A 27,618-nucleotide genomic window follows, 5' to 3' on the forward strand; every position below is an offset into this window, starting at 1 on the left:
CTCCAGGCAGGGGACCTAGGTGACAGCCCAGAGCTGCACCTGTGCAAAGGCCTCAGGCTAGGCCCTCAGCTGAGCAGTTTCCTGGCCTCTCACCAAACTAGTTTGACTGTCAAAACTGTTGAGCCCCTAGTCACAACTTATGGACACGCCCCACACTGCACTGAACACACCCTTGCTTTGTGAAAATTCAGCAGTAAAGTTCCTCCATTTTGTAAGGATAAGAATGTTTAGGGGGTACTTCCCTTGAAGGAGTCTCGAATTGGACCTTGTCAGATAGAGCATTTACTTAGAACCACTCAAAAGATGTTCTATAGGCTGGAAACCATAGAAGTCACCCAACATGACTCCATGGTAGGAGCGGTCACTGAAGCCTGCAGGCGTGCAGATGCAGACTCGTGCTGGGTAAGAAAATGATGCATTACACTGAGCATAGAACGCCTACAGGGAACATGCAAGGGCAGAACACTTCAACCACATACATGCAGCTCTGCAGGAATATAGTTGGTTTCTCTCATGACCTTCCTCTAGGGCTCTGCTTTTCACTGTTAGTTGGTTATGAAAGCAATTCAGTGGGTAGCAACCAATATTTTTTTTAATGGAATAAGAATAGAGTAGAAAGTATCAGGCTGCATTAAACACAGGGTCAGTTCCATTGTAAGAGGTTTTCGTTTCTGTGTTAAGTGTGTACTAGGTCACAATGGAAAATGCATTTCTTACTGCGGGTCCTAGTCACAAACATTTTTGTCCCAATTAATGTCTCTGGGTTTCAGTTTCTTCATAAGCTCCAGTAAGAGTTTAATACATGTGAATGGCTTTGGGAGAGGAATAAAGCACTCAACAAACATCAAACACAAGAAACTTGGAGGTCAGGAGACAAAGACAACCCCATTAAAGAAGGAAGGGGTCAGACAGCATTCTGCTCCCTGCATAGGGAGAATAAATGAGTTGATGGCACTCAACACCGAGCCAGGCCCCGGGAGGAGCATGCTAACAGGGAATGGAGGGCCGCGGGATCTCTAAAAGCCCAGGATCTCCAATTCCTCAAGGCAAGCAACCATTGATACCAGCACTCCCCACCCTGCCCATGGCTTACCCCCCAGCCCGAGCCACTTCTTCTCTCACCTCCTAAATGCTCCCGCACATCTACTATGTGCCCCATGCCAAAATTTAAACTCAAGGGCATAAATCTAATTACGCTCCTCCTCTTGCTTCAAACCCTTCAATGGCTCCCTACTGCTCTTAGGACAATAACCCAACTCCCCGGTGTGGCCTCTAAGGCCCGATAGGCTACTTGGCTAGTCACACACATTTTAAAGCCACTATCCTAGAGCTTTGCTAACCCTGCAGCAGATTCTAACTTTGACCCTATGACCCTAAATAAACTCTGCTGGGGTCTTCGCCAAGTGAACCAACTGAGACAGCAAGGTTTCTTCTCAGTTCCTAGCGAGTGGCCCTGGGTTCTGCCTTACAGTGGGAGACCCCTCTGGGAGACTCCAGTCGGCTCTCTGACATCCACTGCCTCCCATCCACGCATGAAAGTTCCACTTACGGCAGGTGCATATCTGTTAGCAAAATCTTCACAATCATCTTGAGTTTCTCAGCAAAGTCGGCCTGGCTGGAAATTCCTGGGGCTGCCATGCTGAAGGTGACCAGCAACACAGCCCCCAGGATGGTCAGTTGTTCCAGCTGCAACTGGAGCTCATGGAAGCGAGACTGGTCCATTAAAACTGTCTGTAATGAACAGAAGAGGCCATCGCTGAGCTGCAGGTCCAGGCTGGCCAGCAGAGGGCGGGAGCGCCACAGCCCCTACACCTGCCTCTGCAGCTTCCCTCAGGGTTTGCGCTGGTGTGTCAGAGCTTTGAGGGAGTCTGGTGTGAAATAACCCCTCTATCTCAGAGCCACTCCTCCTGAGCAAGGATGCAGTATAGCGCCCTCACTAAGAACACAGACAGGCTTGGGTGTAAAGCCAGGCTCTGTGCTTAATACCATGACCTCCCCGGCTGGCCACGGTGGCTCATGCCTGTAATCCCAGCGCTTTGGGAGGCCGAGGCGGGCAGATCACCTGAGGTCAGGAGTTCAAGACCAGCCTGACCAACATGGTGAAACCCCATCTCTACTAAAAATACAAAACTAGCCGGGTGTGGTGGCGCATGCCTATAATCCCAGCTACTCGGGAGGATGAGGCAGGAGAATCTCTTGAACCCAGGAAGCAGAGGTTGCAGTGAGCTGAGACTGCACCTTTGTACTTCAGCCTGGGTAACAAGAGTGAAACTCCTTCTCAAAAAAGAAAAAAATTGCATGACCTCATGGCAAGCATCCCCAACTTTGTCAGGCCTCTGCAGAATGGGGACTCCCACATCACAGGGCTGTTTTAAAGCTGAAGAAAGATGCTACATATAAAGTGGCTGGCACAGCCAGCACTCGATAAATAAAAGTTATACCTATTGTTAGGAAGAAAAGTATAATGAGGCACAGACCTAGGGTCACCAACTCCTCCCAGTTTGTCTGGGACTGTCCCAGTTTTCAAATGGAAATTCCCAAGTCCTGTGAACCCTCACTCAGTCCCTAGCAAACTAGGACAGCCAGTCACCCTGTACAGAGCAATGGAAGGCCAGGTGCGATGGTGGGTGCCTGCAGTCCCAGCTACTGGGAGGCTCAGGCAGGAGGATCACTGAGGCCAGAAGTTCGAGGCTGCAGTGCACTATGATTATGCCTGTGAATAGCCACTACACTGCAGCTTGGACAACATAGTGAGACTCCATCTTAAAACAACAACAAAAATCCCAGAGCAGTGGAAGGGAGGACTGCCTTGCAGGCAGAGCCTACACTTATCATCTTGGTACCCGCTCAGTACCCAGCACAAAGGAAGCTCGTAAGAACTGGCGAGTAAATAAAGAGGAAGAGAAAGAAACAGGAAGCACAGAGAGTAGAAGTGACAGAGAACAACCTAAAGCCTCCCAGAAAGCAAGCACATTCCCATGACTGCCTCCCCCATGTTAAAGACAGTCCTGGGTCCTACCATGCCAGCACCCCCACCCGTGTGGGTGAGGGAAGGAGAAGGGAAAGGCAGCACAGATGGGCATCTGATCTGAGAGTTTACAGGCTCATCGAATGGACTCTAAGGACCTTTCTTGCTGTCAGAAACTGAGATTTGCCAAATCAAGACATGAACAATGTGGGGTCACAGCCAAGAAGTAAAAACCTTGAGGACTGAGAACCCTCTGCTGATACAAATACAATCCCAAGGACTCATCGTCGGCCTGTTTTCTGACTTCACATGGCTTTGTGGCTTCCCAACAGCAGGACGTGACTTTAGGATGCAGATTGCCAAGGATCAATTCCTGGAGTAGACAGCTGTCCCCAGGGACCATCACCATCTTCCCTACAGCGTTTCTTTTCTTTTTTTATTTATTTTTTTTACAAGAGAGGATTTATTCATAAGACTGCCAAGTGAGGAGGCTGGAGAACAGGTCTCACATCCCCCTCTCCATAGAGAGGGCTTAGGGATATTTATGGGATGAAGAAGCAGGGGTATCTAAGGCCTGGGGAAGATGATCAGCGGTGGGGAAAAGGGAGGTATTGGATGGTCTCCCACAGCTATTTTTAAATAGAAATGTCAGGCTGAGAACTTCCCTCCAGAAGAGAACATGCCACAGTTCAAAGGGAACATTTTCCCATCTCCAATTTGACATTCTCTTTAGAGCTTCCTCCAGCACAAAACGGGGAACTCAGAGGCAAGAGGTGAAACCTTAAGCTCACAACTTCTTGAAAGGAAAAACAAGGAACTTATAAGAAAGATATTTAGAGAAGTATCTGGATCTGAGGCTAGTGATAAGAAGCTCACATACCCCCCAAAAAGACGGGGGGAGTCTACATAACAAAACAGCTATTTAGAGAAACACTGGGGGAATCCCTTCTTAGTCATCTTCTTAAAGAGGTCTTGCAGTTAGAAGTATGTATTGTGAAAAACATAAAAAGAAAAAATATTGCTCAGCATGGAAGGGGAAGAAGTTTCTTTAGATAAAGCTGTGAACAACCACACCTCTGTTGTGGTTTCCATCAAGATGAGTAAAAACAGGAGAAAAATTCAGCAGCACAGACTGGAGCCTCGTACATTGCTGGTGGGATTGTAAAATGATGCAGCTGCTTTGGAAATCAAGTTTGGCAGTTCCTCAAAATGTTAAACTTAAGAGTCACCATGTAACCCAGCAATTCTAATCCTAGGTACGTAACCAAGAGAGGTAAAAACATATGTCCATGCAAAAACTTGTACTGGAATATTCACAGAAGCATAATTTATAATAACAACCCAAATGTTTGTCAACTGATGAATGAATAAACAAAATGTGGTAGACGCATACAGTAAAATATATTATTCAGCCTAAAAAAGAAAGGAGGGCTGGGCGTGGTAGCTCATGCCTGTAATTCCAACACTGGGAGGCCAAGGAGGGAGGATCACTTGAGGCCAGGAGTTTAAGATCAGCCTGAGTAACATAGAGAGACCCCTGTCTCTACAAAAAACACACTTAAAAATTAGCTGGGTGTGGTGGTACACTCTTGTAGTCCTAGCTACCCATGAGGCTGAGGCAGGAGGATCACTTGGGCCCTGAAGTTCAAAGTTACAGTGAGCTGTTGTACCACCTAGCCTGAGCAATTCAATGAGACCCTGTCTCTAAAATTTAAAAAAATTAACAAAAAACCCAGAAAGGGAACACTGACACATACTACAACATAAATGAACCTTGAAGACATTATGCTAAGTAAAATAAGCCAGACCCAAAAGGACAAAGATTGTATAATTCCACTCATATTAAGTATCCGGATTAGTCCAATTCATAGAGACTCAAAGTAGAATGGTGGCTGCCAGGGGCCAGAGGGCGGGGGCGATGGGAATTACTGTTTGGTGTGTTTGGTGGGAAGACAGTTTCACAGAAGGAAAAATGAAAATGTTTTGGAGGTGGCTGGTGGCAATGGTTGCACAACAATGTGGATGCACTTAATGCCACTGAACTGGACAACTAGAAATGGTTAAAATGGTAAATTTTATGTTATGTGTATTTTACCACAACAACAACAAAAAACACAGTGGAAAAGAGGACTAAACCACTGCTATATATGCTACAACATGAAAAAACACTGGTGAAAGAAGCCAGGCACAAAAGGCTGGTAGTGTATGATTTCATTTAAATAAAATGTCCAGGATAGGCAAATCCAAGAGACAGAAAGCAGATTTGTGGCTTCAGGGGTTGGAGGGAGGGGGAAAGGGCAGTGACCGCTGATGGGTGCAGCGTTTCTACTGGAGGTGATGAAAATGTTCTCAATTAAACCGTGGCAATGGATGCATAACTCTGTGACTATACTAGAAAACACTGAGTTGTACACTTTAAAAGGGAGAATCTTCTGGTACATGAATTATATCAGAATAAAGCTATTCTTTTTATTTTTTATTTTATTTACTTATTTATTTTTATTTTTTGAGACAGAGTCTCGCTCTGTCGCCCAGGCTGGAGTGCAGTGGTGCAATCTTGGCTCACTGCAAGCTCCGCCTCCCAGGTTCAAGCAATTCTCTGCCTCAGCCTCCCAAGTAGCTGGGGCTACAGGCCCCTGCTACCGCGCCCAGCTAATTTTTTGTATTTTTAGTACAGAGGGTGTTTTGCCATGTTGCCCAGGCAGGTCTCGAACTCCTGACCTCAAGCAATCTGCCTGCCTCTGCCTCCCAAAGTGCTAGGATTACAGGAGTGAGCCACCGTGCCTGGCCAAAGCTATTCTTTTTAAAAAGTTCAGCAGCACAAAAACAAATATGAGTAGTGAGATGGTTCAGGAGACCTACTTCGGGGAACGGCCTCTGGAGGTGGTCCCACTTCAGAAGCTTCAGGTAAGCGTAATTCTGGACAGCAACAGGGCTCAGCCTGGGCATGTCCCCAGAGCCAGCAGCCGTTCCCTCCACTGGCAGGGCGTGTTTATACTTCTGAGTCATAAGGTCTTCTGAGGCTTCTTCCAGCCACTGGGTGACAAAGTCCAGGGAATCTGTGAAAAACAAAGCTGCACACATTACCTTGACACCAAGACGGGATGCTTCTCGGAATTACTTAAGGGACAATCGATGTCCTGGAGGAGTGATAAAGTAGAAAGTATGAACTTTGGAATCAAATAAAACTTGGATCAAATCATAGTAATGCCAATGACTGACTAACTGAGGGATCTCAGGCAAGTCATAATGTGTCTGAGTTTCAGATGCCTGATATAGGGAAATTTACAACACCCACCTCACAGGCTGTTGTGAGGATTAAACAAGATAATGAATAAGCCAGGCATGGCGGCTCATGCCTGTAATCCCAGCACTTTGGGAGGCTGAGGTGGGAAGACTGCTTGAGCCCAGGAGTTCGAGACCAGCCTGGGCAATGTGGCAAGGCTCTGTCTCTACAAAAGATACAAAAATTAGCTGGGCATGGTGGCACATGCCTGTAGCCCCAGCTAGTTTGGAGGCTGAGGCAGGAGAATCACTTGAGTCCCGGAGGTTGAAGTTGCAGTGAGTGGTGATCACACCACTGTATTCCAGCCTGGGGGACAGAGCTAGACCCTGTCTAAAATAATAATAATAATAGTAACAAATACATGACACCTAGCCAGGCCTTGCCACCCACCTGGTATTTAACAAACCTTCCTTCCCTTCTCTCCCATCCTGACTACTGCATGAGATGGACCCCAAAGCCCTGGCAACTCCAGCTCTAGAGACAGATAGGATGAGACACCGGCTAGAGTTTCCCTGTGTAAAGTATCCTCTACACTGATGATGAGGCTTTTCCTTGTTTAGATCTTAACCTTGTATCAATCTGGCTTCCTTTCGACCTGGGGGAAAGTGAACTCTGTCGGGGAAGCCCCATCTGGCTTTCAGCAGCCCTCCTGCACCCCTGCTTTTCTAAGCTCAGTAATGCAGGGGGCACTCTGAGGGATACAGAGAGAGAGCTGGAGGATCTCACACATCATCTGATAAAAACTGCGCCTGTCAGGTCCCAGGAGGTGTTGCAGCTCTGTCAGTGGAGGCTTCCTGCTTCCTTAAAACCGAGTGGGCGGCCAAGGTCACAGCTGTGGTTTGCTCTTCACTGGGGCAGGGGGATGCAGCTCCAGTTCACCCTGAGCTCTCGGTCATGACTGCTGGGCCATCTGGCTTCACCCTCTCTTCTGCTGATAGTATTCTCCGTAACCCCCCAGCTTTGGGAAACCCGGGCTTTCATGTTGTGACTTAAGTGCTAGATGCAGGCACTGCAGCTGCTTCCACCCTACCAGTGAGTCCTCCATTATGCCCCAGCTTCCAGGTCCAGGCCTTAATATTACAGCTCTTCAGGCTACAAAACTCTGCCTAGCGGAGGTTGCAGTGAGCAGAGATCGTGCCACTGCACTCCAGCCTGGGTGACAGAGCGAGGAGACTCTATCTCAAAGAAAACAACAACAACAACAACAACAACAAACTCTTCCCAGTACTCTCACAACACTGGTGAGAGTGTGAGCTTGTGGTCAATCCATTCTGGTCAAAAATCTCCCAAAACCTGTTTCCAACATCTGTAAAATGGGATTAAAAAAAAGGTGCCTGGCTCATCAGCTTACTGTGTGAGGACTACATAGGATCATGTACATCCAGCCCTTGGCACAAGCCTGGCACAAGCCTGGCACTTAGTAAACATTACTGAACTTCTTCTACTTCTACCTCTACCCTGTCCCTTCCCAACCTGCCCCGGCCCCAGCCCCACCTCAGACTCCTCTGCCTGGGGCTGGATGAATCAACTGCATGGGGCATTCACTTAACTAATCTGGTCAGGCAACCCAACCAACCCAGAGACTGCTGTTTTCATCTCCTCGTCAGCAAAGTCAGAGGCCAAATGGAATTCATCATACATTGAATCTGAAGACTGAAATTTACCCAGAATGTCCATTAGCAATGCAGAGACCATAAAAAGCACCCTAGAAATACAATGTAGTTTTAGATTCTGAGAGTCGTCTGTTCTCTGCAGTCATCAGAGAGGTTCATAAAAATGAGACTCTTCCTGGGTATGAAACAAGAAGATTTATGCATTCAGAACAAAAGCAAAGTTAAATTTCCTGCTATGCCACACAGGGAGAAGAAAAGTGAATTAACATTCACAGGATGTCTGTCATGTTTTCAAAAATCAAGACCAAGAATGTATTTTACTTCAAACTGGTGTTTTCATCAAAAAACCATTTATAATTTAGGAATTCACTGTTTTTAATTTCTATTCTCATAGCCTACTCACATTCCTTTTGCTTGTCAATTAAGTTTTCTTTTCAATGCTTAACAACTCTAGATGTAGTCCCAACATTTTGTGCTTTTCCTTCTTCAAATTAGACTATCCTCCTACTAAATTTTAGTTTTGTTCTGAAAATAATATTACGCAACCAGCTATGGCAGCTAAAATGAAAAACCACAGACAACAAAAAAAGTACCACAAAATATTCAACATACTTGGTTGCCTCTCCAAAATCTCTTGAAACTTCTTCCTTTCGTACTCGACTGACTGCTGCATGAGATGAGGCCTGATGCTACTGATAGCAAAGTTGGCCATGTCCACTTTCATTAGGTCCAACACAGAAAATATTTCTCTGAAAGAAAAAAGGATTTAGAACCAAGCACTTGTAAAGTAAACATAGCATTAAAGGAAAAGAGGACCAGACGCGTGGCTCACACCTGTAATCCCAACACTTTGGGAGGCCAAGGCGGGAGGACTGCTTGAGCCCAGGAGTTCCAGACCAGCCTGGGCAGCATAGCAAATGTGATAACATGATAAAAACTGATGGATCACATGAAGTGCTGGTGAGTGTTGATCGTACTGTTTTTGTAACTTTTCTGTAGGTTTGGAATTTTTCAAACTAAAATGTTGAAGGAAATTAATGTTTAAAAAATATATCTATGTATCAAAATGATAAGAGTGATTGTGCCTCTGAGAGGTAAAATTATGAGTAAATGTCTTCTTTTTACTTTTCTGCATTTTACAAAATGTTTTTTTTTTTTTAATCCATGAGTACCAAGACTTCAGGAAGTTTAAATTGAAAATAGTTCTGGTCTGGGCACAGTGGCTCACGCCTGTAATCCCAGCACTTTGGGAGGCCAAGGCAGCCAATCACCTGAGGTCAGGAGTTCGAGACCAGCCTGGCCAACGTAGTGAAACACCATCTCTACTAAAAATACAAAAATTAGCTGGGCATGGTGGTGCGTGCCTATAATCCCAGCTACTCAGGAGGGTGAGGCACGAGAATTGCTTGAATCCAGGAGGTGGGGGTTGCAGTGAGCTGAGATCACGCCATTGCACTCCAGCCTTGGCAACAGAGTGAGACTCTGTCTCAAAAAAAAAAAGAAAAAAAAAAAATGCCTCTGAATTGTAGTTGCACAGAGTATGATTAACATATTTCCATACCTGAAAAGGGGCACTATTTCCTTAATGTCCTTTAGTTTCTTAACTTCCTCATCTCGAGCAGGTGCACACAGTGTCCCCATCATGCCAATAATGAACTCTGCCAGCTTGGAAATGTCTAGGGCCCCATTCTCTGCTTCCTGCTTTATCAGATCCAGATCCAAAACTTCTGTTATCTGGTTTCTCAGTCTAGTATGACCAGGCAGCAAGAAAGATAAGAGAGTCTACAAGAGAACACAGCTACGTTTAATCAAAATTCCTTAGATGCCATTTCTAATTATATGTAATTTATAACTATCCAAATAAGGGCTTATCAATTGCTATGTAATATTGCACATATTTTGCTTCTTATTCAACAAACATACAGAAAAACATGTTTACAAATCATTTACAATAGCTACTTAAGCTTCCATTTAAGCCCTAGGTAGCAATTAAATGGATAGAAGAAAAAACTGTTAATGGTGAAAAAAGAAAAGTATGTTTATTAATGTGAGCCTGTGAGCCAACCACAGATGACAATTTCCATGCATACATTTCTTCTTTGATGCTACTGCTAAAGGCGCTGCAAAAACTGTCCCTCCACCTAAAGCTTTCTCTGTCCCAAAGGCTGAGTCACTTTTTGGCCATTATAAATGGAATGTGTCCACACCTATTAAAATTTATAAATAAACTAGACTTTGTGAAATAACTTTGTTGTCTTAAATGCCTTCAGGTTATCATGGTTTGCTTAAAACTTTTTTTTTAAAAAGGGCATTAAGCCAAAAACACTCTTGATCCACCTTCTGGCAAGTAATTTAATTTCTTGATCCTTCAATTTCTTTAAAGACTTCTGGTGGTGACACAAGAAGTTGAATAAACACTCCTAACACACCAGAAAAGCATCACAATTCACTCTTTGCCTCACCTCTTTGATTTCTCCTACAAGTTTGATAGCATGGTCATATGCTGGGGGGTCTTCACTTAGCTGCGCACTCAAGCAATCCCAAAACGCTTTATGTACAATCTCCTTTACTCTCTTCTTCAAGCTGGGGCAGTGGAAAAAAAAAGGAGGGGAGCAAAAACCAAAATATTTGAGTTTCAAATCACTTTCAAAAGCACAAATACTATGGGTTTAGGGTAAGATCAATCCCAGTGATTTGGACCAAGGAAAGATTTCCCAGGCATACTTCAACTGATGGCATACTTTATTTTAAAAGTTAGTGATTTTTTGCAATAAGCATCTCATTGGAAAGAATCACTCTCAACTAACTGGATAGCCAACATTAATCCAAGAAACAGCATATGACAGTGCCATATAATAAGAATATTGGAAAGTTCAAAGCTGTTAATTTTAGTTCCCTGTTACTAGTAAGTTTCCTAAGATGTTTATAATTAGGTAGCCTAAGATAACAATTTAGGCTGGGCGTTGTGACTTACACCTGTAATCCCAGCACTTTTGGAGGCCGAGGCAGGCAGATCACCTGAGGTGAGAAGTTCGAGATCAGCCTGGCCAGAGGTTGCAGTGAGCTGAGATAGTGCCACTACACTCCAGCCTGGACAACAGAGCGAGACTCTGTCTCAAAAAAATAAAATAATAATAATAAGATAACAATTCAGTATGTAGTAGGTTGAAGGACTTTATTTCCTAAAAATATCATATTTCCATGTGATACATGGGACAACTGCTTAACTAGGTACCAAACTGTAACAACTTATATATACAACAAAACATTTCATTAAAACCAGTATTGGCCAGGTGTGGTGGCTCATGCCTGTAATCCCAGCATTTTGGGAGGCCAAGGCGGGAGGATCACCTGAGGTCAGGAGTTCAAGACCAACATGGTGAAATACTATCTCTACCAAAAATACAAAAATTAGCTGGGTGTGGTGGCGCATGCTTTATAGTCCCAGCTACTCAGGAGGCTGAGGCAGGAGAATTGCTTGAACCTAGGAGACGGAGGCTGCAGTGAGCTGAGATTGCAGCACTGCACTCCAGCCTGGGCAACTGAGCAAGATTCCGTCTCAAAAAACAACAACAATGGCTGGTGCAGCAGCTCACACCTGTAGTCCCAGCACTTTGGGAGGCTGAGGCGGATGGATAACAAGGTCAGGAGTTTGAGACCAGCCTGACCAACAAGGTGAAACCCTGTCTCTACTACAAATACAAAAATTAGCTGGGCATGGTGGCGCATGCCTGTAATCCCAGCTACTCAGGAGGCTGAGACAAGAGAATCGCTTGAACCCGGGAGGCAGGGGTTGCAGTGAGCCAAGATCATGCCACTGCACTCCAGCCTGGGTGACAGAGCGACACTCCGTCTCAAAAAACAACAACAACAACGTCTTTCTGTCTTGAGCACAAAACAAGCAATTCTTCATTATTAAATGCAAAAAAGTACCATCTTTGCAGATATAAGAAATCTCTGTGAAGTCATATTTAGAAGCTTCCTATGGGAGACACTTGCCAGCACAGCAGCCATTCCTCCTCCTCTTGTTAACAGAATCCCAGTGTTTTTCAAGGCAACAATATACTCTGCCTGTGACAATAAATCATGACTAATCTAATAAGCCCATCACAGCAGTTCATTCCCTTTTACCGACTTAAGCTCTCCAGGCTCACTTACAGCAAGGGTAGCATGTGACTAAATTCTGATTAACAAAATATTAGCAGATGTCTGTTTCATGACTCCAGGGGAAGATGTTCCTCTCCAACAAAAGGAGAACCCTAGTCCTCCCAAACTTTTCGCTCTTGCTGGGAAGGCTGATGTATTATGGGATGCTTGGAGCTGCCACATTCATCCCGCAACCATGAGGACAGGCTAAGAGACTCTCAGGCACCATCCAGAATCCTGACTTTGGTGAGCTGCTGACAGAAAGGCACTTGCACGCATATTTCCTTGATTCTAAAACAAACTCCACCCCCCCCCCAATATTTTAATCTCTCAGAAACTTGGATCTTTCTTAAAATCAGTGGCATTTTTACAATTATAATGGGCAGTGTTTCCTCTTTCTTATGACAGCACATTTTTAAAAGGTGCACCTTACAACCAATAGCGTTTTTGATTCAATAAAAAAATGGTTAAGTGCCAGGCACTAGGGACACAGAGAATAACCCACAGTCTTCGCCTTTGCGATGAAACCAACGACTATAGTGCAGTGTGATAGTTTCAAAGAAGTGAATGAAACAAGGCAATGAAAACACAAGATGAGGCAGCTAGATCCTACTGAGTAGGCAGACTTTCACAAAAGATTTTTAGACCTTTTATTTGATTTTTGAAGAATTGGTGTTCCTTGTTTAGGAATATTTTTTAGCAGTAATGTACAAAATGAAAAATACGTTTGAATATATTGGTATCAACTGAAGGAAACATTTCCAAAACTGGGAAATGGCAGTGTTCTACTAAGCAAGATAATTTAGCAACCACCTTACCTGTTTTCTGGTAATTCAACTGGTTTAATCTGAAAGTCTCCATTTACTACAATTTCATGAGCTAGAGCCATGTTGGTGACGCCTCTCGCTGTCTCTAGAAGTTCTTCTACTGTCACAAAGCGAGGAGGACTAGCTGTAACAGAAACTCACTGTAAGAGATTTGCATCTCTGGATTCGAATTTCTATTAAAATAAGAAGACAGTGGTTCTGGTACCAGACAATAATTGCAGTTATTGCCTCTATTAAAATGTTTGTTCTGGCATTTTCAAACAGCAACAGAATGTTACTTCATATTCATTTTTCACCCTTGAATCCTAAAAGCAGAGATCATTTATTAATACTCAAAACATCTGGTTTTTACTAAGACTGGTCAAAGAAAAATAATTACAGTAAATTAAAACTTAAGTTACAGATGATCATCTGTCCCATAAGCTGAGGGTTTATTTTCTAATCTTTCTGCCTCCTGTCTACCCTAAAAGAAAAAAAAAAAAAAAGAAGACACCAGATTTAAGATCTTCTCTTTTGCTCCCATTAGCAGTTTACTTTTGCACTACCACTAACACTGCCACAAATGAATCTCCCCAAATTAAAATAGCATCAAGGCTAGGAATAGTGGTTCACACCTGTAATTCTAGCACTTTGGGAGGCCAAGGCGAGAGGATCATTTGAGGCCAGGAGTTGGAGACCAGCCTGGGCACCATAGTGAGACCCTGTCTCTACAAAAAAATGTAAAAACTAACCGGGCATGGTGGTGCATGCCTGTAGTCCCAGCTACTCAGGAGGTTGAGGCTGGAGGATCGCTTGAACCTGCAGTGAGCTATGATCATATCACTGCACTCAAGCCTGGGTAACAGAGCAAGACTCTGTCTCAAAAAAATCAAAATAAAAAGTTGTAAAAAATTAAAATACCATCAAGTCCTTTAGGGTGCCGATGGTGCTGTTTAAACAATCCTAAAACCACTATCTCATACAGGATACTGTGACAGAATATGATAGCTCTGCAGTGGTCAATGGACAGATCAAAAGATGTGTGACACAAGAATTTTCTAGAATGCTGATCCAGTGAATCAAAAACTTTGAAAAAGAGTCATCTCTGATTTCTCTCTTTCCCCTGCTCTGTTATCCCAGTCCTGTAGATTTTACTTCTGTATTGACTGCTGCAACGGCCTCAAAATTTGTGTCCATACTTCTCTTTTGATAAAGCTTGAGACTGATCATTCAGAAAGAAGGTTCTAAACCAAGGAACAAAGGGGAATTCTCACTCTTAAAAGCCTATGATAAGGCCAGGCTCACACCTGTAATCCCAGCACTTTGGGAGATGGAGGCAGGTGGACCACCTGAGGTCAGGAGTTGGAGACCTACCTGGCCAACATGGTGAAACCTCGTCTGTACTAAAAATACAAAAATTAGCAGGGCGTGGTGGTGCACGCCTGTAATCCCAGCTCCTTGGGAGGCTGAGGAGAAAGGATTGCTTGAACCTGGGAGGTGGAGGTTGCAGTGAGCGAAGATCACACCATTGCACTCCAGCCTGGGCGACAGAGCAAGATTGCCTCAAAAACAAAAAAAAAAGTCTCTGATAGCAATTCTCAAACTTTAGCCTGTCATGGAGTCAGAGGGAGGACTTGTGAAAACAGATTGCTGGGCCCACCTCTCAGGGTTTCTGATTTAGCAGCTCTGGAGCAGGGCCAAAGAATCTGCATTTTTTATTTTTCTTTTTTTTTTTTTTTGAGATAGGGTCTTACTCTGTCACCAACAGGAGTACAGTCGCACAATCATGGCTCACCCCAGCCTCAACCTCTCAGGCTCAAGTCATCTTCCCACCTTAGCCTCCCGAGTAGCCGGGACTACAGGCACATGCCACCACGTCTGGTTATTTTTTCTATTTTTTTAAAGACAAGTTTCGCCATGTTGCCCAGGCTGGTCTCGAACTCCTGAGCTTAATTCAGTGATCCGCCTGCCTCGGCCTCCCAAAATGCTGGGATTACATCGTGAGCCACAGCAGCCGGCCCAGAATCTGTATTTCTAACAAGTCTCCAGTTGATGCTGATGGCTCCAAACACCACAGTTTGAGAAGTACTGGCCTAGAAGATGAATATATTAATTGTATGTGATAGTGATAAGATCTGGCCTTAAAATTAGATAAGTAATGTCATTGGTTTGCCCAGGTTTAAAAGATCTTCTTACATTGGTGAAAAGTTATTTTCCTTCTTTTTTCTTTTGCTCACCAAAAAAAAGAAAAAAAAAAAAAGGAACCAAATCGAAGAGCTGGTCATATCCTGTCTGGTAAAAAACTTTATTTGGTCACAAGGGGAAGTTGGGAAAACTCAAAATTCTTCCTCATAACATTCTCAGCATTTCCAAAGAATATGAATAAGAATACAGAATAAATAAATCTGGCTTTGTGGATATTGCTAAAATATAATAAATATCCAAAATCAAAGCCCAATATATCTTTTCAATTAAAAAAAATTTTTTTAACTTTTAAGTTCAGGCGTACATGTGCAGGTTTGTTACACAGGTAATCTCGTGTCACAGAGGCTTGTTGTAGAGATTATTTTGTCACCCAGTTATTAAGTCTAGTACTCATTATTTTTCTTGATTCTCTCCCTCCTCCCACTCTCCAGAAGACCCCAGTGTCTCTTGTTCCCCTCTATGGGTATATTATTAAGATGTCAATTTTCCCCAAATCAATCTATTGGTTAAATGCAATCTCAGTCAGAAGGCTTTTTTGTTGAAACTGACAAACTAATTCTAAAATTTATAGGGAAACACAAAAGAACTCGAAAAGCCAAAACTATTTTGAAAAAGAAAAATAAAGTTGGAGAACTGACACTGATTTCAAGACTTAACATAAAGCTATAACAAGACAGTGTATTTTTAGCATAAGGATATACAGAAATTCAGGGCAGAAAATCCAGAAATAGACACACACGTATATATGTGGTCAACAGACAAGGATAGGCCGGGCACGGTGGCTCACGTACTTTGGGAGGCTGAAGCAGGTGGATTGCTTGAGGCCAGGAGTTCGAGACCAGCTTGGACAACACGGCGAAATCCTGTCTCTACTGAAAATCATTTAAGCCCAGGAGACAGAGGTTGCAGTGAGCCGAGATTGTGCCACTGCCCTCCAGTCTGGGCGACAGAGCAATACTCTGTCTCAAAAAAAAAAAAGTAAGGATAGTTTTTTTTGTTTGTTTTAAATCAAATGGTGCTACAACAATTAAGTATCTATATGTAAAAGAATTACTCTATCATGCCTGTAATCCCAGCACTTTGGGAGGCTGAGGCGGGCGGATCACAAGGTCGGGAGATCAAGACCATCCTGGCTAACACGGTGAAACCCCATCTCTACTAAAAATACAAAAAATTAGCCGGGAGTGATGGCAGGCGCCTGTAGTCCCAGCTACTTGGGAGGCTGAGGCAAGAGAATGGCGTGAACCCAGGAGGCCAACCTTGCAGTGAGCTGAGATCGCACCACTGCATTCCAGCCTGGGCGACAAAGTGAGACTCCGTCTCAAAAAAAAAATTAATTAATTACTCTAGATCCTTCTCTCACATGATAAACAAAAATGAACTCAAAATGGATTGCAGAGCGGGGCATGGTGGCTCATGCCTGTAATCCCAGCCCTTTGGGAGGCCAAGGCGCAAAAACTGCTTGAGGCCAGGAGTTTGAGAACAGCCTGGGCAACATGGCGAAACCCCATCTCTACAAAAAATACAACAATTAGCCAGGTGTGGTGGCATGCGCCTGTAGTCTCAGCTACTCAGGAGGCAGAGGCGGGAAGATGGCTTAAGCCCAGGAGGCAGAAGTTGCAGTGAGCCATGACCCCGCCGCAGCACTCCAGCATAGGTGACAGACAGAGACCTTGTCTTAAAAAAAAAAAAAAAAAAGAATCACAGAAATCTTTGTGATCTTGGATTAGGCAAAGATTTCTTAGATAGGATACAAAAAGCTCAAACTACAAAATAAAAAATGGATAATTTGGATTTTATCAAAATTTAAAATGTACACTCCATGATAGACTCTATTAAGAAAATAAAAAGGTTTTTTTGTTATTTATTTTTTGAAACAGGGTCTTATTCTGTTGCCCAAACTGGAGACTGGTGATCACAGCTCACTGTGGCCTCAACCTCCCAAGTAGCCGGGACTATAGATGTACACCCAGCTCATTAGGGATTTCCTGTATATATACATATGTATAAATATATGCTTATTTTTAAATTATTTCTGTTACCAGTTATCAGAAAATGAAACTTCCACTGTGGGTACGTCAATATCAAGCATCAGGTGTTATTATCAAGCATCAGGTGTTATTAAACTCCACCAAATTCTTACCCCTTAAGAAGAAACTCAGAGATTATTAGGGCTCCCAAGTTTTTTAACCTTGCTTTTGCAAAAAATTGTGGGGAAAAGAGAGATCGGACTGCTACTGTGTCTATGTAGAAAGAAGTAGACATACGAGACTCCATTTTGTTCTGTAGTAAGAAAAATTCTTCTGCCTCGAGATGTTGTTAATCTGTAACCCTTGTCCCAACCCTGTGCTCACAGCAGACTTGTGCTGTGTTGACTCAAGGTTTAATGGATTTAGGGCTATGCAGGATGTGCTGTTAAAAAAGTGCTTGAAGGCAGTATGCTTGTTAAAAGTCATCACCATTCTCTAATCTCAAGTACCCAGGGACACAATACACTGCGGAAGGCCCTCCAGCAGGGGCCTCTGCCTAGGAAAGCCAGGTATTGTCCAAGGTTTCTCCCCATGTGATAGCCTGAGATATGGCCTCCTGGGAAGGGAAAGACCTGATCATCCCCCAGCCTAACATCCCTAAAGGGTCTGTGCTGAGGAGGATTAATAAAAGAAGAAGGCCTCTTTGCAGTTGAGATAAGAGGAAGGCATCTGTCTCCTGCTCATCCCTGGGCAATAGAATGTCTCGGTGTAAAACCCAATTGTATATTCTATTTACTGAGATAGGAGAAAACTGCCTTAGGGCTGGAGGTGAGGTGCTAGCGGCAATACTGCTCTTTAATGCACCCAGATGTTTGTATAAGTGCATATCAAGGCACAGTACCTTTCCTTAAACTTATTTATGACACAGAGACCTTTGTTCACAGGTTTCCTGTTGACCCTCTCCCCACTATTACCCTATTGTCCTGCCACATCCCCCTCTCCCAGACGGTAGAGATAATGATCAATAAATACTGAGGGAACTCAGAGACAGGGTGCGGGTCCTCCGTATGCTGAGCATGCCGGTCCCCTGGGCCCACTTTTCTTTCTCTATACTTTGTCTCTATGTCTTATTTCTTTTCTCAGTCTCTCGTCCCACATGACGAGAAACACCCACAGGTTGTGGAGGCGCAGGCCAACTCTTCAAAAATAATCAATGTCTTACCATCTGAAATTTATGAAAATAACAGAAACACATCACATCAAGTCCTCTCGGTGAATTTTTTTTTTTTGAGACGGAGTCTTGCTCTGTCACCAGGCTGGAGTGCAGTGGCGTGATCTCGGCTCACTGCAACCTCCGCCCCCCGGGTTCAAGTGATTCTCCTGCCTCAGCCTCCCAAGTAGCTGGGACTACAGGTGTGTGCCACCACACCCAACTAATTTTTGTATTCTTAGTAGAGACAGGGTTTCACCACGTTGGCCAGGATGGTCTCGATCTCTTGACCTCATGATCCACCTGCCCTGGCCTCCCAATGTGCTGGGATTACAGGCATGAGCCACCGAGCCTGGCCGGATTTGTTATTTCCCAATAATTTTAGTCATCTAGGTAATAATAGGCATTGTTACTATGCTGCCTAGTCATGAAACACAGTGGCTGGAGCAAATCAGGAAGGAATTTCACTTCCTCTGGACTCTGTTGAGTACGACCTTGAACAAGTCACTTCAATCTTGCAGGGTCAGTGTTTCTCCATATGCAAAAAGAAGAGACTTAAGGGTGTGCTATGAAATATAAGAATCCTCCAAGTTTTAAACAAGTGCATTCTCAGTGTTTTGGGCATACTTGGAAAAAAACAGCTTGCACCAAGTACTAAGAACCTCACCATCAGGAAGAAGAAAATTTTCAGGAACTGTCTAAGTTAGAGACTACTTAAAATCAAACTTATCAATGACAGGTATCTGATCATGATAGAGAAAAGCTACAGTTCTAAGATATGATCAGGACATGTTACCGATGTACATATAGAGGAATTATTCATTGCATACAAATTATAGGGTTGTGGTGATTTTGTTTTGTGAGAGTTCTCAAGTTTACCAATTTCATAAATGAAAACTTGGTAAAAATTGCATAAAATTGCATAAAGATGCAATTTGGTGGACAACACGTCTTCACCTCAATTTGTGAAGAGAACCTGGGTTGTAATAAGAGCCATGAAAAATGGTAAGGTCAACTCAGACATGGTGGTGCACACCTGTAGTCTCAGCTACTAGGGAGGCTGAGGTGGGTGAATCACTTGAGCCCAGGAGTTCAAGGCGAGCCTGGGCAACAGAGTGATCCGGTCTTTAAAAAAAAAAAAATGTAAAGATACATGTAACTTACCCTGGAGTTTATCTTATGTGATACAACGCTAAAGTTGTTGCTAAATTTTGTTATTTTGTTACAGCATTTGCGCACTGATGCCCTGTTAGAGAAACTGAAAACCATATTAGGTTAAACACGACTTTTGAGAGGCTGGCAGACAGATTCCAAAATAAAATGAAGTTCTAATTTAGAATGGTTGTACTCTCTATCTTTACTAAGGTGTCCTGAGATGTCTATACACTCTGAAAAGATGCTGTTAGTCACATAAGTGGACGGACATTTATGGAGGGCAAGATTGCAACTGTCACCCAAACAGCTACTATAGAATGAGTACAGTAAAGCCAGGGTAAAGGTTACCCATAGTGCTTATTATGTTGTTGGAAACTGCTTGTTAATTTGTCTTCCTGGTCGCTAGTCTGCAAGTTCCATGAGGACAGTGACAATATGTGCCTGGTTCATTGCTGGATCCCTGACATACAGTATGCACCCAATAAATATTTGACTGATTGAATACAGAGACACCATAATTCAAAGTCTAGTCATGAGCTTTAGAAGTGTAAGTTCTCGTGTCATCTATTCATCTAAAGATGACTGGGATCTACTAATTACATTCACAAGGACCTGATCCAATAAACAAAGGTCCTAAGTGGGAGATATTAACTGGAATAACAATTGATGTTTGTCATCTGAATATAGCATCTTTTACTGGTCAACTAGGTGATTAAACGTTAGAACAGAGGGTATTTTGTGAGATGAGCATTAAAGTATAAGCAGTAGAAGATTTTAGAGAAAACATTGTTAAGTTACAGTTGACTGATCCTTACTCTGTTTAAAGGATCTCTGTTTAAAGAACAGATAATCTTTTACAATCAAATCACCATCTTAAATCAGTACCAATCAATTTTTTACAAGCCAGCCATTTTTCCTTTTTCAATATTCTGCATCAGTTACATCAGAATTCCACTCTTTTTTTTTTTTTCTTGAGATGAAGTTTCACTCTTGTCCCCCAGGCTGGAGTGCAATGGCACAATCTCAGTTCACTGCAACCTCTGCTTCCCAGGTTCAAGTGATTCTCCCGCCTCAGCCTCCCCATTACAGGCACGCACCACCACTCCCGGCTAATTTTTGTATTTTTAGTAGAAACAGGGTTTCGCCATGTTGGCCAGGCTGGTCTCGAACTCCTGACCTCACCTCAGGTGATTCACCTGCCTCAGCCTCCCAAAGTGCTTATAGGCATGAGCCAATGCACCTGGCCTAGCAATTCCACTCTTAAAGTATTACTCTGTGTTATAATTTAAAACAATAAATGTTCTCTTTTTGCTACTTACATTTTAATTTGTAGAATTCCAAATGTGATTTTAGAGTTACTTTAAACTCAGTAGCTACAAGTTTACAGTTTGGGGGAAATGTCTGTAAACTGTTAATTCCATATTTTGTAAATCCTTATTTATGCTCTATGTGTTCAATAATGCTTCCTTACCTGATCCCCAAATAATGGGGTCTTAGCTTTATCTTTTGGGTTTATAGCCCTGTACCTACCCAGTACTATAGGAGAAATAGGAAGGCAGCCAAAAGGAATACCTTAGGGCATTGATTTCAAACCTTATTTTGGTACAGACCACTAAGAGAACTTAATGAAAGCTTCCATGACCTTATTCCTAAAAACATGCATTTACAAACAAATGTTGATATACTTTTTTGGTTATTACTAGATCCCCTAAATCTTGATCATAGGTCCCAGGATAAGTATTCTTGCCTTAAGGGAATAACTACACACAATTTCAGATAATGTAGCTTAGTACTGGTTTGACATTAATTTGGAATCATGCCATCAGACTGACAAGATGCCAAAGGTGAAGCCATCAACCAAAGAATGGCTGAACCTATAAAAGTTAAAATTGTTTAAAAAAATTAAAACCAATCAACCAACTGTTGGGAGAAGCTGAAGCAGGGCTTGCATGTCTGACATAATGTAAAAGAGTCTTGGAACATGTCCAGGGTCCAGGGTCTAAAACCCCTCATGGCCTTGGGAACACCAAGCTCTGTGCTAAAGGGCAGAAGCCTGCCCTGCTGCACCATAATCTAAGCCCAGGGCATAAAACCCCTCATGGCTTGAATGGACTCCAGGGCTCAGGGCGTGGCCTCTGGAATGTGTCTAGACTTGCTGGCTCCTTGCTTCTAGCACTCCTAGGCTCATAGATCTATTGTATCTTAAACTAGAACATGTTTCCCATTATCTCAAGTAGCAGAACATGTTCCATATGCTTCAAAGAAAATGCTAAACCATCACAGCTGTAGATCATGCGCTTGCTACACTGCTTTCTTTCAACCCCCACATCCTCACCACCTGCTTCTTTGTTTGATCACCAATAAATAGTGCGGGCTTCCAGAGCTCGGGGCCTTCGCAGCCTCCATACTAGCATTGGCCCCCGGACCCACTTTATGCACTCTTAAACTTGTCTTTTCTCATTCCTTTGACTCCACTGGACTTTGTCACCTCCACATTGGGCCTGGCCATCCCAACAACCAACCAACCAATAAAGAGCGACTGAAGACCTAAACCAAAAGTTCTTCTTTAGCATAAACTATAGGTTGTAAAGCTATCATGTTAGCCATATACATCTACATTACAGCAATCAATCCTGGCCTCTTTATTTTTTTTATTTTTTTTTTTTGAGAGAGGCTTGTCTCACTCTGTCATCCAGGCTGGAGTGTGGTGACACAATCACAGCTCACTGCAGCCTTGACTTCCCCAGCTCAAGTGATCCTCCTGTCCCCGCCTCCCAAGTAGTTGGGACTACAACCATGTGCCACCATGCTCAGCTAATTTTTTTTTTTTTGAGACAGGGTCTCACTTTGTCACCCAGATGGGAGTGCAGTGGCATGATCTCGGCTCACTGCAGCCTCCACCTCCCAGGCTCAAGCGATCCTCCTGCCTTAGCCCCACAAGCCTCCTGCCTTAGCCCCACAAGTAGCTGGGACTATAGGCATGCACCACCATGCCTGGCTAATTTTTATTTTTGTAGAGATGGGGTCTCATTATGTTGCCCAGGCTGGTCTTGAACTCCTGGACTCAAGTGATCTTCCTGTCTCAGCCGCCCAAAGTGCTGGTATTACAGGTATGAGCCACCATGCCTGGCCAATCCTGGCATCTTTAAATGCAATACATGACATAATGTTAGTAGCAACAGTAGTAACAACAACTAATGTTTATTAAGCATTTATTACCTGTGAAGCACTGTTCTAAGTGCCTTATAGGAATTCATTTAATCTTTACTGCTACCCTAAGAAATATTGTATTTTCCTCATTTTAAAGACAGGAAAACAGAAGCTTTCTAACTACACATATTGGAGTCAGGCCTAACAAATCCACGATAGACTGTGCTAGTAACAACATGTTTCCCTGGACACAATTTGACCTAATAGTTGATTTATTAAAATCTATGTGATAATAAATCAGAATAAAATAGGGTCCATTAATGTTTGCTAGAAGAATAGTATGTTGACTAATAAATTGCCTGGGAAGGGCTTTGATCATTTTAGAAGAAACACACCCCAAAACCCAAAAATGTCTGTACTTTTTCCAAATATGTACAACTACTGATCATCTACAATTTAAAGGGATAACATCAATACCGACATTCTTAGACTATGACATTCCCTCTTAAAAACTTGCATTTTTGGACTCACTTCAAAATGCTTAAGGTACTCTTCACAAAAGACGTGAGTTGAGGCAACCGCTGGGAATGCCTGAAGATATTGCCACCCTTTCATTTAAGAGGCTTGCTCCTTGCCAGGGATCTGAAATGACTTCACCACACACATTTAGCAAACTGAATCCCCTCAAGCTTGTGGGAACTAAGCCCCCAGGCAGAGAATTAGGGTGTGGTGAACTTACTGACATTTTTTTTTTAACCTGCACAAGCACAGTCTTGGCTGGAATTAGCCTCAGACTTTTCAAACACTCTTTCAATAAAAGCCGCAATTTATACTCCACCCTCCTATTTCTCAGAGCACTTCAGAGACTGGAGTGTCACTGAGGCTGGAGAAAGACAGGAACATTCTGGACATTATTCTAAAATGTTAATCTCCCATGCAATTGAAAATCCACAAGTAGCTAGGCTGCCAGCTGAGGAACTGCTATTATTCCTAAATGCTACATTGGCAATGTTATATTATTAGAACCTAGCTCACGGCCACATGCACAAGGAGGTCTCATAAAACCGTCACCTGAAAACAATGACAATATTGCATCTAACCAAAGTCAAATTTGCTTACAGTGAGGTCTCTGCACTCTTTGGGGGCTGGAGGAGTCTGACTTTATTGCTTTCTGTAAGGCTTCATCAGCACCTTCCACAGCATCTTCGAGGCCTTCCTCAGAATCATTGGATTTTGATTTTCCTGCTTCATTCACATTGGACTTGTCAAGGTTTTCAGACATTCTCAATTAAGTTTGTTCACTTTCCTACGAAAGAAAAAAACAAAAAAAGAACTAAAAGTATTCTAGCTCTGTCACCAACTAGCAATGTGACTCAGGGCAAATCATTTAATCTCTTTGGGTTTCAGTTTTCTCGTTTGTAGAATAAATGGGCTTGCTAAGATCTTACCCAGCTATAATATTCTACTTCAATGACTAAACGGATACTTGTAAAATGACATTTGTAATTTATCAGATTTCTGGACCTCAACTAGTAGTTAGTTGGAATATTTTTGTCCTACTCCTGAGTAGCATGTTTCAAGAATACAGGGCCTTAAACTATTAGAAGACACACTCTAAACTGCCTGCTGCTACAGTTTTAATCAGTGATTCAATCTTAAATTCTTTAGTTTCATTCCTAAGAGCAGATAGGTAAACTCCTTGGAAATAATGCTTTTAATTGGGCTTACAAGTGAATACACTGGGCTAAAGGGTTGATTCCTTGATATTATCGTGTGAATAAGATACCCAGAGATGATAGAAACTAGAATTTTTTTTTTTTTTTTCAGACGGAGTTTTGCTCTTGTTGCCCAGGCTGGAGTGCAATGGGGCAATCTCAGCTAACTGCAGCCTCCATCTGCTAGGTTTAAGCAATTCTCCTGCCTCAGCCTCCCAAGTAGCTGAAATTACAGGTGGGTGCCACCACGCCTAGCTAATTTTTGTTTTGTTTTGTTTTTTTGAGACAGAGTTTCGCTCTTTCATCCAGGCTGGAATGCAGTGGCGCGATCTCAGTTTACTGCAACTTCCACTTTCCGGTTTCAAGTGATTCTCCTGCCTCAGCCTTCTGAGTAGCTGGGATTACAGGCATCCACCACCATGCCTGGTTAATTTTTGTATTTTTAGGAGAGATGGGGCTTCACCATGTTGGCTAGGCTGGTTTCGAACTCCTGACCTCGTGATCCGCCTGCCTTGGCCTCCCAAAGTGCTAGGATTACAGGCGTGAGCCACCGCGCCTGGCCTAATTTTGTATTTTTAGTAGAGATGGGGTTTCACCATGTTGGTCAGGCTGGTCTCGAACTCCTGACCTCAGGTGATACACCTGCCTCGGTCTCCCAAAGTGCTGGGATTACAGCCATGAGCCACTGCGCCCTACAGAAAACAGAATCTTATTAAGTGTTTAAGAGGAATGTGTGGGGCGAATATTTTTATTACCTTCTTGCCAGTAATTAGGAAAAAGATCATGAGTAAGAAGCTGCAAACAACCATAATGTATGCAGTTGGGTGGGCTTTTTATTAGTTGCTGATCAGAATAGCAACAACACTTGACACTGTGCTTTGGGCCAGTTAATAAAAGGTCTGCCTCGGCCTCCCAAAATGCTGGGACTACAGGCATGAGCCACCGTGCCCAGCCTAAAACAGGCCTAAAACAGGCGGATCATGAGGTCAAGAGATCGAGACCATCCTGGCTAACATGCTGAAACCCCGTCTCCACTAAAAATATTAAAAAATTAGCCTGGCATGGTGGTGGCGCCTGTAGTCCCAGAAACTCAGGAGGCTGAAGCAGGAGAATGGCATGAACCCGGGAGGCGGAGCTTGCAGTGAGCCGAGATCGCGCCACTATACTCCAGCCTGGGCGACAGACTGAGACTCTGTCTAAAAAAACAAACAAACAAACAAAAAAACCCTGTTTTAATTACAGTAAAAGTTTTAGTCAATTCCTCCACTCTCCCTTTTCCTAGGGTGCTTCTGGGAGAGAAGACACAATGTTTCTGCATTTGCTGAAAATAGTTAACATTTGTAACATCAGCACTTGAAGATCACAAAACATTTTCATAAACACTAATTAGACTTTCCTACACACATGGAAGGTAATCAAGTGATCAAAAGAAATGTCAACTGATTTAGGGAGTTTGGCAGACTGTGTTCTGCATATTAGAGAGAGGTGAAGAATCACCTGATAGAATTATGTGAAATTTCAGAGAACTCCATTAAATAGAATGAAGTTACTGGAATTGAAATATTCAGGCCTGTTTTTTTTTTTTTTTTTGAGACAGAGTCTTGCACTGTTCCCCAGATTGAAGTGCAGTGGCACCATCTCGGCTCAGCTCACTGCAACCTCTGCCTCCCAGGTTCAAGGGATTCTTCTGCCTCAGCCTCCCCAGTAGCTGGGATTACAGGCGCCCACCACCACGCCTCACTAATTTTTGTGTTTTCAGTACAGACGGGGTTTCACTATGTTGGCCAGGCTCGTCTTGAACTCCTGACCTCTAGTGATCCGCCCGCCTCAGCCTCCCAAAGTGGTGGGATTATAGGCGTGAGCCACTGCGCCTGGCCCAGGCCTGTATTAATATGAAAGTTGTTTGCATGTATTTCCCCTTTCTAGACCCATCTTAGCTTCCAACACCCCACTGGAGACACCCATCTCCTCTGTATCCTAAATCCTATTAGGGTCAGGAAATGCTCCGAGATCCAAAGGATAACATTACCAGCATATTCTATGAGAAAGGACAAACAAAACGCTTCTAATTTTATCCTCTTCACATGCTGAGAAGGAGCCCAGGAGGGATGAAGTAATTCATTCTGTGCAGTGAGGAGGAAAGGCCGGATTTCTAGGTCTCTAATGCTCAGCTTAGTAAACTAACCCCATCCTTTTAAGTTTGAGTTCAAGTCCTGTCTCTTCCCAGGACACTTCCCGGACCTCACCAGTGATTGCACCTTTCTCAACTCCTGCAGGGCTGGCTAGTCGACATTTGGCATTTGTCACTGCCTTAAATTCAATTCAAAGTGTGCTTATTTAAATAGAAAGATGCAAATACATAGTCTAGAGGGGGAGGCAGACAGGCTTACAAGGAGCCATAATGAAACTTAAGTCTTAGTGGCATTATGAAATTGCCCAGGGAATATAGCAGAGGAAGAAACTAACTCTGCCTGGGAGGAGACTGAGAAAACCTTCCCAGAAAAGATGACATTTGAAATGATCTTTAAAAGGAGTAGGATTTCACCTAGTTAAAACATGTCTGGAGGGGGAGAGGAGGTGAAAAGGAGGGCATTTCACTGAGGGCAGAAGCCAAGGCATAAGAAAATGAGAAAAGGAAGTGGCTAGTGATGATGGAAAGATGCGTTGGGGCCAGATGGTAAAAGTGCTAGTTTTTATTTTAAAATTCTCCACCTAGATTTCGAACTTCTTAAGAGCCAGGACCAGTCATATTCCCCACTTATGCTCCATTCGTATATCCCCCAAATAGACACCCACAAGTATCTGTTGATAGAGATGAATCCCTACGTCATCTCTGTGATGTCACTGTATGTGGGAGGGCTGGGCGTTGGTTTCAGACATACCTGGGCCCCAATTCTGGCTCTTTACTAGCTGTGTAACTTCAGTTTCCTCCTCTGTAAAATACAGCTACCTACCTGCTCGGTTTGTGGGGAGATGAAACGAGGGATTGTGCACGGCAGGCCTTCTACAAATGGTAACTCTAATTAAGGGGCTCTAGGATGCGGCCAGGAACCATTTAATTTGCTTATATCGCGCGCATCCATTCAACCCCCACTGTGTCTAAAAAGAGAGCCGAGGGGAGGAGGATCCTCGCACTTGCCAAGAAGACGGTCATCCGTCGGGGCTGCACGCGGGCCTAGGCTGGACAGAAGAGGCTCCCCAGCAGAAAGGGTCTTTCAGCAAAAAAAACAAAAAAAAAAAAAAAAAGGGGGGCTCTGTCCCCCAGGTCCGGGAATCCCTTCCTCTGGCACTGAGCTCCACTCGCGCCCGGCGTCCGGATTCCGTTGTAAACAGCTGTTCAGGCCAGCGAGGGAGTGGCAGGGCCGGGAGTAGCGGAGGACGCGGGCGCGCCGAG

General features: G+C 43.4%; 1 protein-coding gene across 3 annotated transcripts in view; it reads right to left on the reverse strand.

Moving 5' to 3' along the window:
• TCP11L1 (t-complex 11 like 1) overlaps positions 1-27,618 on the reverse strand; it is a 34,019-nt gene that overhangs the window by 6,023 nt on the left and 378 nt on the right. Inside the window, exons 1-8 of one of the 3 annotated variants that reach the window (XM_054437602.2) lie at positions 27,179-27,604; positions 23,629-23,815; positions 12,832-12,964; positions 10,330-10,450; positions 9,429-9,649; positions 8,480-8,616; positions 5,831-6,027; positions 1,550-1,731 (exon numbers count right to left, since the gene is read on the reverse strand). In XM_054437602.2, coding sequence (XP_054293577.1) covers positions 1,550-1,731; positions 5,831-6,027; positions 8,480-8,616; positions 9,429-9,649; positions 10,330-10,450; positions 12,832-12,964; positions 23,629-23,791 — 1,154 coding nt within the window. In that variant the 5' untranslated portion in view covers positions 23,792-23,815; positions 27,179-27,604. Of the gene's footprint in view, positions 1-1,549; positions 1,732-5,830; positions 6,028-8,479; positions 8,617-9,428; positions 9,650-10,329; positions 10,451-12,831; positions 12,965-23,628; positions 23,816-27,178; positions 27,605-27,618 lie in introns of those variants that run through there. The other 2 variants (XM_054437603.2, XM_054437604.2) reach the window with 2 other exon arrangements.

The sequence above is a fragment of the Pongo pygmaeus genome, chromosome 9 (assembly GCF_028885625.2).
Source record: "Pongo pygmaeus isolate AG05252 chromosome 9, NHGRI_mPonPyg2-v2.0_pri, whole genome shotgun sequence".
Lineage (NCBI taxonomy): Eukaryota > Metazoa > Chordata > Mammalia > Primates > Hominidae > Pongo > Pongo pygmaeus.